Source organism: Centroberyx affinis, unplaced genomic scaffold, assembly GCF_046629955.1.
Source record: "Centroberyx affinis isolate AG114_WGS23_722 - 3 ecotype Tasmania unplaced genomic scaffold, CSIRO-AGI_Caff_v1 ptg001484l_1, whole genome shotgun sequence".
NCBI classification, from domain to species: Eukaryota; Metazoa; Chordata; class Actinopteri; order Beryciformes; family Berycidae; genus Centroberyx; species Centroberyx affinis.
Genome location: NW_027279951.1, coordinates 739,675 through 752,049, shown reverse-complemented (window position 1 = coordinate 752,049; position 12,375 = coordinate 739,675). Strand labels below are relative to the sequence as shown.

The 12,375-nt window shown below is 38.7% G+C and overlaps 1 protein-coding gene across 1 annotated transcript; it reads right to left on the bottom strand.

The window, feature by feature from the left end:
- Positions 1 to 465: 465 nt before the first annotated feature.
- Positions 466 to 12,375, bottom strand: LOC139650335 (sodium- and chloride-dependent GABA transporter 2-like). The gene is made up of 15 exons (XM_071526972.1): positions 12,239 to 12,375; positions 8,480 to 8,670; positions 7,729 to 7,863; positions 6,977 to 7,117; positions 5,851 to 5,938; positions 5,629 to 5,761; positions 4,355 to 4,489; positions 3,988 to 4,091; positions 2,991 to 3,115; positions 2,676 to 2,788; positions 2,317 to 2,454; positions 2,106 to 2,208; positions 1,867 to 1,967; positions 1,533 to 1,703; positions 466 to 1,434 (listed from the first exon to the last, which is right to left on the bottom strand). Exons 2-15 carry the CDS (start codon positions 8,664 to 8,666, stop codon positions 1,270 to 1,272), a joined length of 1,839 nt encoding a protein of 612 aa, XP_071383073.1. The 5' UTR covers positions 8,667 to 8,670; positions 12,239 to 12,375; the 3' UTR covers positions 466 to 1,269.

Here is a 12,375-nt window from a genome sequence, read left to right as displayed (position 1 = left end):
AGCACACAAATATATATATTTGACATACTGGCTGCAACTACTACAGAATCTACATATCTAATAGGGAGAAAACATCCCCCCTCACCTCATTACCACCATCTTTTTAGTAAAATTTCACCTGACATGTACGCTGTGCTGTAACAGCCTCTATCCAGTGGCTGTCAACCATTGTGTTTTCTTTAACTTAATGTTACACCAGAAGTAAGATATTGAACTACTTCACTGTCCTCACCAGAGGGACAAGAGTCTGCAACTGTTTGATAAAACGTCACTTATAAGGCCCTACACCTACACGGTAGTGATAGGAGGAAAAAGTTATCATCACCCCCAGTAACAGTGAGAATGGAGCCCCTATCCCTTAAAGTGTTAGTGACATGCCTACTGGCTATAACATGACCCCCGAGCCAGTGTACAAATGCAATCAAGCAATCAATGACTCTCATGTTCATGTTCAGTTAAGTGCCTTAAGATTTTTATTTTTTATTTTAAAATCAGTCATAAAACACTGGTATAAATGACAACCCACAATTCTATCAAAGCCTTGATAAATGAGTAAGATAGATAACTGATTATGTATCAAAACTATAACCTAACAGGTTAAAATGACACCTCTAGCCAGGCCTACAGTAAAAAATATAATCTATGTAACCCTGACTGTTAGAGCCATAATTCAACTTCTTATCATTACCACTGATTTTCAACTCTCAATTTAGTAGTGTCTGCACTCTATACACGTCAGACAAACTTGAAGTGTTGGGACGTCCCGGTGGCTCAGGTGGCTATAAGGCACTTAGGCCCTGTACCTATGATGTCCGGGGTCTAGGTCCGGCCTGGGACCCTTATTGCATGTCACCCTGCCATCTTTTCTGTCTCTGGTTGTGATCCTGCACAGGTTATGATTCCAAAATTAATCATATTATCACTCAAAATGTGATTGATCGACTCATTTAACAGTGACCAAGAGCTGAATCAGTATGGCTCATGTGGCAAGTGCTTGACCTATTCATCCATGTCACTTCATTCTACTGGTTGCAAAAAACGTGAGGAGGATTTGTCTGACCACACTCTCACTTTCTGACCTTTAATGTAGTGCAACTATGTAATGCAAAATATCCTTTTTAAGATTTATCCAGAGTCAGCATTTAAACTCCACAGAGTTCAAAGGAGTGAAATGATACTTGATGCTGTGATCATAGTTGAGGCCTTTGTTTGAGGCCTTGAATGAGGGCAAGCCCTTCCTTATGCCCCACAAAGTGGATCGGAGAATGATTACAGGGGGGCAGTGTCTTTGGGGCTGCTCCAAGCTGTCATTTCTTGCTGGGACATCATGGTGTTGAAAGGTCTGTCCACATCATCCTTCAAGAGTTCAAAAGCTTTCTTCTGCACTTTGGGCATAGGAAGATCATTGGCCGGAGTGCACAGGATGGAGATCCTCTAACAAAGAAGAATATATGTTTTAATGAAAAAAGACACAAGTAGCTTGTTGGAGACACCGTTTGCTGACCCATTTCGTAATATCACAAATGGCATACCTGTCTCAGTGTCCCGGGAGTAATGCTCACATTGTACAACATCCAAAGAGGAATCATGAGTGTAGAGGAGAGAGTGAACCACCAGCCAAGGGCATAGCCCCACCATGGATAGTCAATGGTGTTGTTGAACTTTAGAGGAGTATATTTGACCAAGGAGAAAACAAACGTTCCCTAAAAACAGTTATGGAAAAAGCAGTTAAGTGGTGAAACTGTGTGAGTTGAAGAAGTATAAGTTCAATAATCAACATGTACACCCTGGCAAAGAAAAAAATTAGAAAAACATTGCATAATCCCATGTAATCGAGATGTGAAGTAGTGAGTGAATATGACTCACCATGCAGACTACTGGAGTGACATATTTCAGACAGTACTTAATCAGGGGTGAAGGTCGAAATCCAATCATGTCCTCTACGTTATCGTAGAAACGGTCCGCACCTGTGGGATGGATGGAAACTTTGAGGTGAGGGAATTCAAAATAACCCTCACAATTTGCACTGTCATTATAATGAGTTACGGTGAGGATTGTAACAGAATTGCAAACAAGCCCACGTACAATCCTTTTATTTAACTCACCATAAGCCCATCCAATACAAACAGACTGTATTATAGCAAACAGGAGAAGAGCCATTCCACTGCAGGCATAGTAATCAAACAGCTGGAAGATGTACAGTCCACCCTATGTTTGAGATGGAGCTGAGTTAGCTTTATGGTGAACTTTTTGACATGAGGAAAAAAGAAAACTGATTGTGAATTAGGGGGACATCATATTTTAATCTGATCTTACTTCTGTAACCATCAAAAGGCCGATGAAGAAGCTGCCCACGCTAATGCCAAGCAGAAGAAGCTTTCGTCGATGGCCGGTGTGAAAGAAGGAAGGGTTCATGTCGGATATTGCTGTTGTAAGAGCTTCCAGACCTACAAACTGAAACAGAGTCCTCTCAGTTCTTTATAATACTACATAAGCTCACAGAGATCACAGTACTGATTTTATAATATATAAATTATTGTTTTTGTAACTACGAGATACCCACTGAACCCAAGCCAAGGCACTCTTCTGAGTGCCTTGACTTTCAGTCTGACAGCCAAAAGTCCTTTGATTTAAAAAAGGCTGCAGCTGTTATTTTACTGTAAGAGTCAACTTACCTCACTGTCCAGTCCAAGTAAGATGATCATGATGAAGAAGAATATGGCCCAGATCTGAGGAACTGGCATCATGGAAACTGCGCGAGGGTAGGCAATGAATGCCAAGCCAGGACCTGTAGAGGAATTAGTAAAAAGTTATATTTAGAGAACATCTCATCATTTTTCTGTTTGTTGAGTCAGAATCTTTAACTTTTGTCCATTTAAATGTATTTTGGATACTTCTGTTGAGTTAAATGCATAAATGTTCATTCATTCATTCATTCATTCATTTATTCCTTCATATATTTATTCATGACACTTTTCCCCAATGCCCACCTGACTCAGCCACTTTTGATATCTCTGTGTTCTGCTCATACGCCATGAAGCCAAGTGCAGAGAAGATGGCAAAGCCAGCTACAAAACTGGTCCCACTGTTCAGAAGGCATAAGTACACACAGTCCCTATAAAACAAGAATTAATTTTTGGTTACATTATTTAGTATTACATGTGCTGCATGCATAAAATCTCAGTTTTTTCCCCCTAAATTGGATGGTTAAATTATCGACATAATCCAAATCCAAAATGTAGACAAAATGTTAGAACTGCTACCAAAAACATGAAGCTGGAGATTTTATTGTTTTTTCTCCATGAAATTGAAGGACATAAGTCATGACACAAGGTCCAACAGAGCAAAAAATAGATTTTTTATTTATTTGGGCCTGTAAAAATATTTCCAATGTTTCTAAGCACTAGAACAAAACCTTTATTACAATTGATCAAGAAAAAAATTATAAAAAGCATATTTTTCATCAGCAAGTAAAAATCATCATCAGTACGAAATTACAGGCAGGTTTAGAGGAAGTCAACTTGTTGACCTTTGTGTCTTTGTGCTGAAAATCATACTTTTGCTTCACTATTCAGAGAACGGCATTTGCCACTGTGCTGTGCACTTCTCTCTGTGCCGCACAGTAATAAATAACCTTTAAATAAATAACCTTTATTGAAAGAACACAGAGATCTCAACTTAAATTCCTTATTGAAGCAGTTTTCTCTATCACACTCCTAAACACACTGGTTATCATTTGCCTCCATGCAGTCTGTAGAGAACCTGACCTGCATCCTGTCTGTGATCTCTCTCCCAATAGCAGAAAACCAGTGTGGGTGAGAACTGTGTGACCTTAACTAGGAGGGCAATAACCTGAAAGCTAAATCATCCCACTTCCACTGTTAAGGATGGTGAAAGAAACAGCCTTGTCAATGAACCATAAAACACCAGTACCCACCCCTGTTTCTGTTCTGAAAAACGTGTCATGCACTGATACATCAGACTTACTTGTAACAGTTATTGTTGTACTTGTTGTAACTGCCAAGTGCAGTTAGGCACCCAATACAAAGGGCATAGGAATAGAATATTTGTGTCCCAGCATCCATCCACACCTGCAAGACAAATAAAGGACATTTATCCAGCCATGACAAGGTATAATCAATGGTTATCAAATGGCTAGCTTCTCAGGTGCAATGATGACATTTTCTAGCAGCTCCTATATGACTATCACATCAGCACAGATACAAGGCAGCATAAATTAAAACTTCAACTAAAGTGAAACATTGTAAAACATGTGTAATGAGTGACTTATCCCTTAAATAGGCTCATCACAACCACATATCATGAAGGGAGAACTAGTGAAATATTGTCCTACCTGGGGATCAGCGAGGCGGGACGGGTCGGGGTAGAGGTAGAACTTGATTCCATCTATAGCTCCTGGCAATGTAACACCGCGGACAAGCAACACCATCAGCATTACATATGGAAATGTAGCAGTGAAGTACACCACCTGTGGGAGAGCCAGGGTGCAGGTCAATTTGTGGTGAAATTTTGGACATCAATGGTTGACCGCTGCCTGAATGGATTAATCTCAACACAGATTAACAGTCTTCACTTGCACCTGCTTGTGGATTCTGTAGGGAACTCACACTGATCTGTCAGAAAACAGACAAATCTAAGGAAATACCACTCCAAAGCCTTAGGGGGCGGCCACACTGATCTGTCAGAAAACAGAATTTTTGATGGACAGCTTTCTGTCCACTGGGTTGTTTTAGAACAATGACAATCAATATGTAACATAACTACATGCAATATTAACACTACTGACCACTAAAGTGATGAGAATACAGCAAACAGCAGTTGTAAGCATGAGAAATCATGTTTGAGGTATGGTATCGCTACTGTAATGTTAGCCAGATCCTTTCTTTAAATTATTCTTTAAATTATGTTTCATAATTGTATGTAACTTGGATATTTTCTTCCTTTTTTCTTTTTCTTCTTCTTTTAAAAAAAGCCTAATTAGGAACAGAAGTTGGAAACTAGCAATATCTATATTCTCTGTATGTAGAACAGTTGCATGAACTTGTTTGTAACCAGTTGAAGTGGCACTATGTTAATTTGCATTGTTCCTATTAAATAAATCAAATAAATCATAAATAAATAAATAAATAAATAATCCTTGGATAGCTAATCTGTTAAAAGTAATACAGTATAAATCAAAAAATGACCCGGCAAACCTATAATTATCCAAAAGTTATTCCAGGCTTTCTCTGTTTGTTCTTTTTCTTTTTGTAATGAAATGAGTCGTACAACAACAGGATTGACTGCATTAAATATTACCTCCTCCAAGGTCTTGTGTGTTCACTGCCATTTTTTCCAAAACAAACTTAGGAATGCCTCCTCGATTCTAATTGGCTAAACGGACTGTGAAGAATCTGTTAATTACAGTGTGAGTTTACTATGTTATTGTGTTATCATTATGTGTAGAACAGAATGTTTTAGACCCCTGTTTGTATCAAATAGGTTGCAGAACCTACTCTATGTCATTCTTAAGTCATTCTGTATGTCATCACGTTACTACGGTATTGTCCTTTAATGGATGAATGGTACTTAGAATATCACAACAAAAATGTTAAGCTTCTGTCTTACCTTCCCTGTGGACTTCACTCCTCTCCAGACGCAGAAGTAACATATGACCCAGGACAACAGAAGACACAGAGCCAGTTCCCATCGCATGCTGCCTAACTCATGGACACTTCCCGTTACATTCAAAACTCTTCTCCTGCAAATCACAGTTTCAGTTACAATTCAAATATAGGTACTTTCAGAGCTTATTTGATTTTTGACATTGGCTTTCATTTGTCTACTCACTCCCAGAATTCCCTCTCTGGTGATGCTGCATTCTCTGTTACAGTCCAGTTGATGTGGTCAGCTCTTCCATCGAACTCCACACAGTTCTCTAATGGAAAGAAATACAATACATTTCACACATCAAGGCAACTGTCAAGGAGATATGCATATTGTCGCTGTCCAGTGAAAACCTTGTATCTCCAAAATGTTGGGGTGGAAGAATTTTATCAACCTATAGACAAGAATGTAATCCTTGAGTTAATGCATTAATTAATGCCGAACAAATGCTTAACTAAGACATTAATGAATTTCTTCATATTAACTAATTAATTAACAAATGCATTTATAAATGCAGTAATTAAACTCTCTTCATGACCTATTTATGACCGATCTGCAAGGCCGGATTAACCAACCACAGGGCCCCTGGGCACACAGGTCCCCCCACACCCACACATCGTAACTTAAGATACAAGCCTGTTCACAAACAATACAAAGGTAAAGCTTTTACAGATTCAAAGTTATCTGAAACTCAGGTTTAGTTATTACAAACTGCCATTCCTTCTATCTAGGGCTCGCTCATTCAATTTGAGAGTGATGACATTTGTCCAACCCCAAGGCTAGCGTTAGTTGTAGGTGGTGGGGTTTCCCTTTGTTTACATTTGGATTGCAGGTTGTGGCTTTAAGGAGGTGACAGGTGGCGGGAATGAAGCACCAAAAAAAAAGTTAAATGTTGAAATTTACTGAAAAGGTTTGACTATGTCTTTACCCAATCTGTCTCAGTTTTGGAACTTCCTCTTTCATTAATAATAAACCATTTACTAACAGTAACAAAGCATACCCAAAACTGCACTCATCACAACTCTTTCAAAGATCTAAAACCCCATTTTATAGCGACTTTTAGTATAAACTATCTATTTACAGGAAGATATTTCTGTAGGACTGTAGAAAGCATACATAATCTAGTGCTGGAGATTATGTATGCTATGTGATGCCTATGTGTGATGCGTGTTTTGAAGTGGGCTATTGAATGCCAATGCTCAGCCAGGAATTTGGCACCCAACGACTGGAAATCTTTCCCACAGCTGGTCATTTGCTTCCTCGTTTGTTTCTTTAGTCAAATCATATAAATCATATCATTTAGACCTACCTGTGTTCCAACTGTTTCTACAGCTTGACCATGGGAGTTCAGAGTTGAAAGAAGAGAAGAGGTAGAAGAATGCCCAGGCCAAAATGATGATATAATAGATGCTACAATATAAAACAATCACCGAATTGCCGTAACCAATTCCTGGAAAGAGAAATAAAAGTCTGTAATTAGCAACTTCATAGTTTGAAAGTAAGGGATATTTATTATTCCAAAGAGTTTTGGTTCAAAGTCATCAACATTGCCCAGAAAGTTAAGCCCCATGTACTATTCTATTCACTATTAGAATCTATCTGAGAATATTTTAATGATGTTATTTAAAAAACTAACACTATCACATAACACACTTATTATTTGAATGTTTTCATAGTACACTGGCTGGCAAAATGAAGGATTTTACTTAAGTACAGTGTAGTGCAACATACTGAAACACTGTTGCTACAGTCACTTTGAAATCTGTTATTGCAAGTTTGCTTGACTGCATCTGCACAAGACAGAGATAAACATATTGTAACTCATGCAACCACAGATCAAAGGAGGCAATATTTAACTGTTGCTGTGTAACCAAGATAAAAAATATTAACTTCATCAAGCAATATCACTCACAAAAGCCATGTTAATGTGATACACATGTAAGTTTCACCAAAGCTTCATGAAGTCAGACCATGTTTAAAGTTAAACGCTTAAAAGAGGGTTTGTGGATTTATGTATTTTCTTTCTACATGCATATTGTAATTGTAATTCTAGACCTTTACCTTCAAATAGGGGGCAGATTTTCTTCCAGCAGGTGATACTTCCCTGTGCAGTATACTGCCCCAAAGACGTCTCCAGGAGAAACAGGGGGATGCCACAGGTGAAGAGGAAGACTATGTAAGGGATGAAGAACACCCCTTGGGAACAAAACAAGGCACATCTCATTATAAATAAAATTAATAACCTTGCCATTTAATTTGTACCCTGCGCTAATTAAAGCTGCACTTGGCAACTTTGCACTTTGACTGCCTTGTTTAAAAAAAATTTAATTCAATACCCAGAAATCATGTGACGTGATGTCAGTGAAATGCACACAGCATGTTTCCCAACCTGGATGGTCTGTGATTGTTTTATACCAAATGATACTAAAGGGACGAGAGACAAAAGATCTAATGTTGGCGAGTCCAACTTTCTCTGGATGGAGCGTCTGCTAGCTGCTGTAGGAGACAGTTTGTATTTCAATCTTAAGTTTTGATTTGTCACTTCCCGTGGGTGGAGAACACCCGACACGAGAATTGAATTTAGGCAAATGAGGATGTGACGCTTTTCTCTATTGTAGGGCCACTCTGTGATTTCTGCTGGTAAGACAGGTGTATGTTTAAAAATCTTGCTTAGTGCGGCTTTAAATCTAAACACAATAACTATGTCTTGGCACAAACTGCTGTCGCAGACTGAATTGTTCTGCACAAGTACTTCTGAAGGAAGAAGTTAACATTTCCAGTGTCTGATTTCAATTAATATAATGAAACTCACCTCCCCCATTTTTGTAGCACAGGTATGGGAACCTCCACACATTTCCTAGGCCTATGATTTGTCCTGCAACAGCCAAGAGAAACTCCAGTTTGCTTGACCACTGGCCTCTGGTCGGTTTGCTCGGTGCAGGATGGGACATGCCCATGTCCAGTTTGAACTTGAGCTCTGGATCATAGTGCTTATCCATTATACTGTAAGAGTAAAAAATCAACAGAAAAAATTCAAAGATGGATTTTTGGAATAGGAGATTCAATAGAACATCAGATCATAGCAGGTTCTTACAGCCCAACAATGACTACAATTACATGCAGATGAAGCCGATGGGACAATAACTCATTCTGAGGATTACATATCTCCTCCAGCCCACTACTACCCCCCAACCAATCCAAATCCTGATTTAGCCTATAATCTATATCATGCTTGGAACATGATCCAGTCATGATCCACTGCTGTAGCTAAAAACACACACAAACAAAGATAGAGTCTAGATGAGATTTTAAAGGGATATGCTTGCATTTCATATTACCTAAAAGAGTTTTATGTAGTTAAATGTAAATCCTAAAAATGTCTCTCTCTTCAACACATGGAGATAATTTGTATGAACTTGTATGAGGCCTAGAGTTATGTTTTCTCTAACTATGTGGGGACTAATGGTGACTGTACAGGTGACTTTTCTTGAGTCACAACAAAACCATGTAAACAACATAATCTGAGTCTGAACCATAATTCAAAGTATATTCAAGTTCAAATTCCACACTGTGCCAGCAGTCTTGCTGCATGAGGGTAGGAGGAGGTCAGTGGGCACTGAGGGTAATTCTCTCATCAATGTTGCTTTTGTGTTGCTGCCTGGTATTTGTTGTGGGAGTGGAACACATAAGACTGGAAAATATGTGTGCCACCATTTTGTCAGAAAAATCATTTAATTTACTTTTAAAGTTAGCAGAAGCCAAGCACTCTGTGTTGTTATGCACACTTGCATTTCAAAACTGGTGTTAGGACAATTATGTCCCTGGAGAATTGCTAATACAAATATTGTATTCATGAATGGATTATCAGAAAAAATATATAAATATGTATAATTATCTCCTCAAAATGAAAAATATGTATCTTTGCACATTACATAAAACTTCAAATTGTCTTTCTTGGTACAAATATCCCAACAAAAATATGTGTAGCAGATATAAATCCTAAGATGCTCAAAGCAACTTCCCAGAAGTGGTTCATTGGTCAATTATGATATATCCAGGAGGATATATCCATTCAGAGAAAGAGACCAAGTCCTATAGAGAAATTTTACTGTAGCATTATTGTTTTATGGCCCCCTGAACATGGCATGTGAGACTATGCTCAACCTGTAATAAACCCTAACCCTAGAATTTTGAGAGATTTTACAGTAGCATTTTTGTATTATGACAAAAATGTCTCATATTTCTGGATTTTGATACTCTGTTACATTGTCTATGATGGCCCACTGCCAGAATCTTGAGACATTTTAATAATCAAGAGGCAGAGCCACAGCAAATAGGCAGAAAGTGCAATCACATTCGGTTTAGTACAGGTTGAACATAGTTTCACATGCCATGTTCAGGCGGCCATGAAACAATAATGCTCATCATCCTGATGAAGGCCTCTGCAGCCGAAACGCATAGGTCACCAGCCAACATAATGTTTTAGCCCAACTTAATAAAGACTCTGATAATTACTTAATGCACTTGAGTGCCTTGGACATCCTTTTTCATTTTTGAACAGATATTTAGATTTTATTAGTAATCACTTTTTAATTACGTTAGATATACTTGTCAGTTCCACCAAGTGCTTATCACCTCCATCTTACATTGTAGTCACTACATTGACTACATTCACTCCCCTTACCACGACATGCTTAACCTTAACCCTTACCCTAAAGTTAACCTAATCCTAATTTTTATCCTTAACCCTAAAACCAAGTTCTAACCTTAAAATAGCCCCTTGATAAAGTGGGGGCCGGCCAAAATGAACTCACTTTGCAACTCTGAAGGTTTAAACACACACACACCCACACACACACCTACACCTACACACACACACACACACACACACACACACACACACACACACACACACACACACACACACACACACACACACACACACACACACAAAAGCAACAGTTGTCCTGGGCAGACTCTTTAAAAACTCACTTCTAATGACTTTTTCATGAAGGATTATGATGCTTAAAGACCAAATCCTTAATCCAAAACTAAACAAAAGGATAGCCATGTCACAGAAAACCAAGTCCATGGGATTTGAGACAATTTTCATATGATCAGCAATGCTCTGGAAAGAAGGACTGTTATGACTATGTGACTGGTATGACTATGTGTCACAATGTTAAATGGAGGCTGAATTTAAAAACAAAAAACAAAAAGCAAAAGTAATAAAGTAATGCTTAGTCATCGCTGCAGAGACATACTCTTTTAACTTGCTCCCCTAGCTGTAGGCTCAACTACGGAGCAGAGTGGATGCTTGCCGACACAAGGACTTTGCAAGGAACCAGGCTGCTCCGGTTAAAGGACATTGCTTTAACCACAAGGCCACTGTGCCACACAAATATTTTTGTTACCAATCTGGCATGGGAGAAACAGTGCCTGGGGAATGTACAAAGATGTTCTGTTTTAAAATGCTTGGGCAGTTGTTGTGGCTCAGTGGGCTAAGCCATATATCACTTGACCCTGATGTCCTGGGTTCGACTCCAGCCTGGGGCCCTTGTTGCCTGTCTTGCCCCCCTCCCCCTCCTCTTCCAGTCATCCTCAACTGTTTCTATCAAGTAAAGGCAAAAAGGCCAAAAGAAATATGTTAAACATGCTGTAATTTATATCATTGCGCTTACTTGCGATGAACACCAATTTGATGAGCTACATCTAGATGATGACATTGCAGGAGAAAAGCAAATTAAACGTAAAATGCCCAGTCCCTTAAAGAGGAATACCAGTCAGTTTAAGAAAGCTTCAAGAATAAGAAAGCTTCAAGAACTACAAGTTTTACCTCTGCCATCAAGGTATAAAATTTGGTAAAAACTGTGAATGACAGTAATGGTGACTGTGAGAGTACCCATGGGGACTTACCAGGGTAGGTTTTTCTGTTTGGACTGTCACAGACCATATAAATAACATGCATGAATTGTAATATTCATTACTTAGATAAAGGAGGTACTGTTTGCATCAGAGGAGGAGCTGCAGCAGAGATGTTTACATATGTAATTTATATGGTCTATGTGTGTTAAAAATAAGCCCACCAATAAAAATCAAGGCAAAAAAAAGATTTATGTTCATTCAAGTCTTAATTCAGTTCAATTTAGTCTCTATTCAAAATGGTTCAAATTACTCTGAATTACTTAGTGTTTATTTGTTTTCTTTTAGAGATTTTGTAATCATAAAATCTCTTACTCTATTTGCAGAAGAGAGATGTAATAGTTTTACATAATGTGAGCTATATACGGGCATGCTCTTAGAACTGCCTGACGCGTTATACTAAACAAGGGGAAACAGCTACTCTCATTGCCGCGTCGAGCCCTCAGCCAGTAACCTTTGGCCTACATTCTAGAGCTACAAGTGCTAAGCACCACTGCAGCCACAAAAGCCCTGTCTCCTAACTGTAGGGGATGCCCTTTTTGCTGTTAAAGAGAATAACAGTCTACACTCACAATCAACACAAAGAGTATACATACACAAAAGAAAGCTTTGCCTGTGACCTAAAGGCAAAGGGATGGACAAAGAGTACCTGAGGAAGGTAGCCGCACTTCAGAAGTCTGTGGTTGTGTTTTATGCATCCATTCAGACCTAGATGGAAGACTTCGTCTGGTCCCTTCTGGTGAAAATACAAGTCTAGACCCCCCAGTTTCTCCAAGACAAATGTCC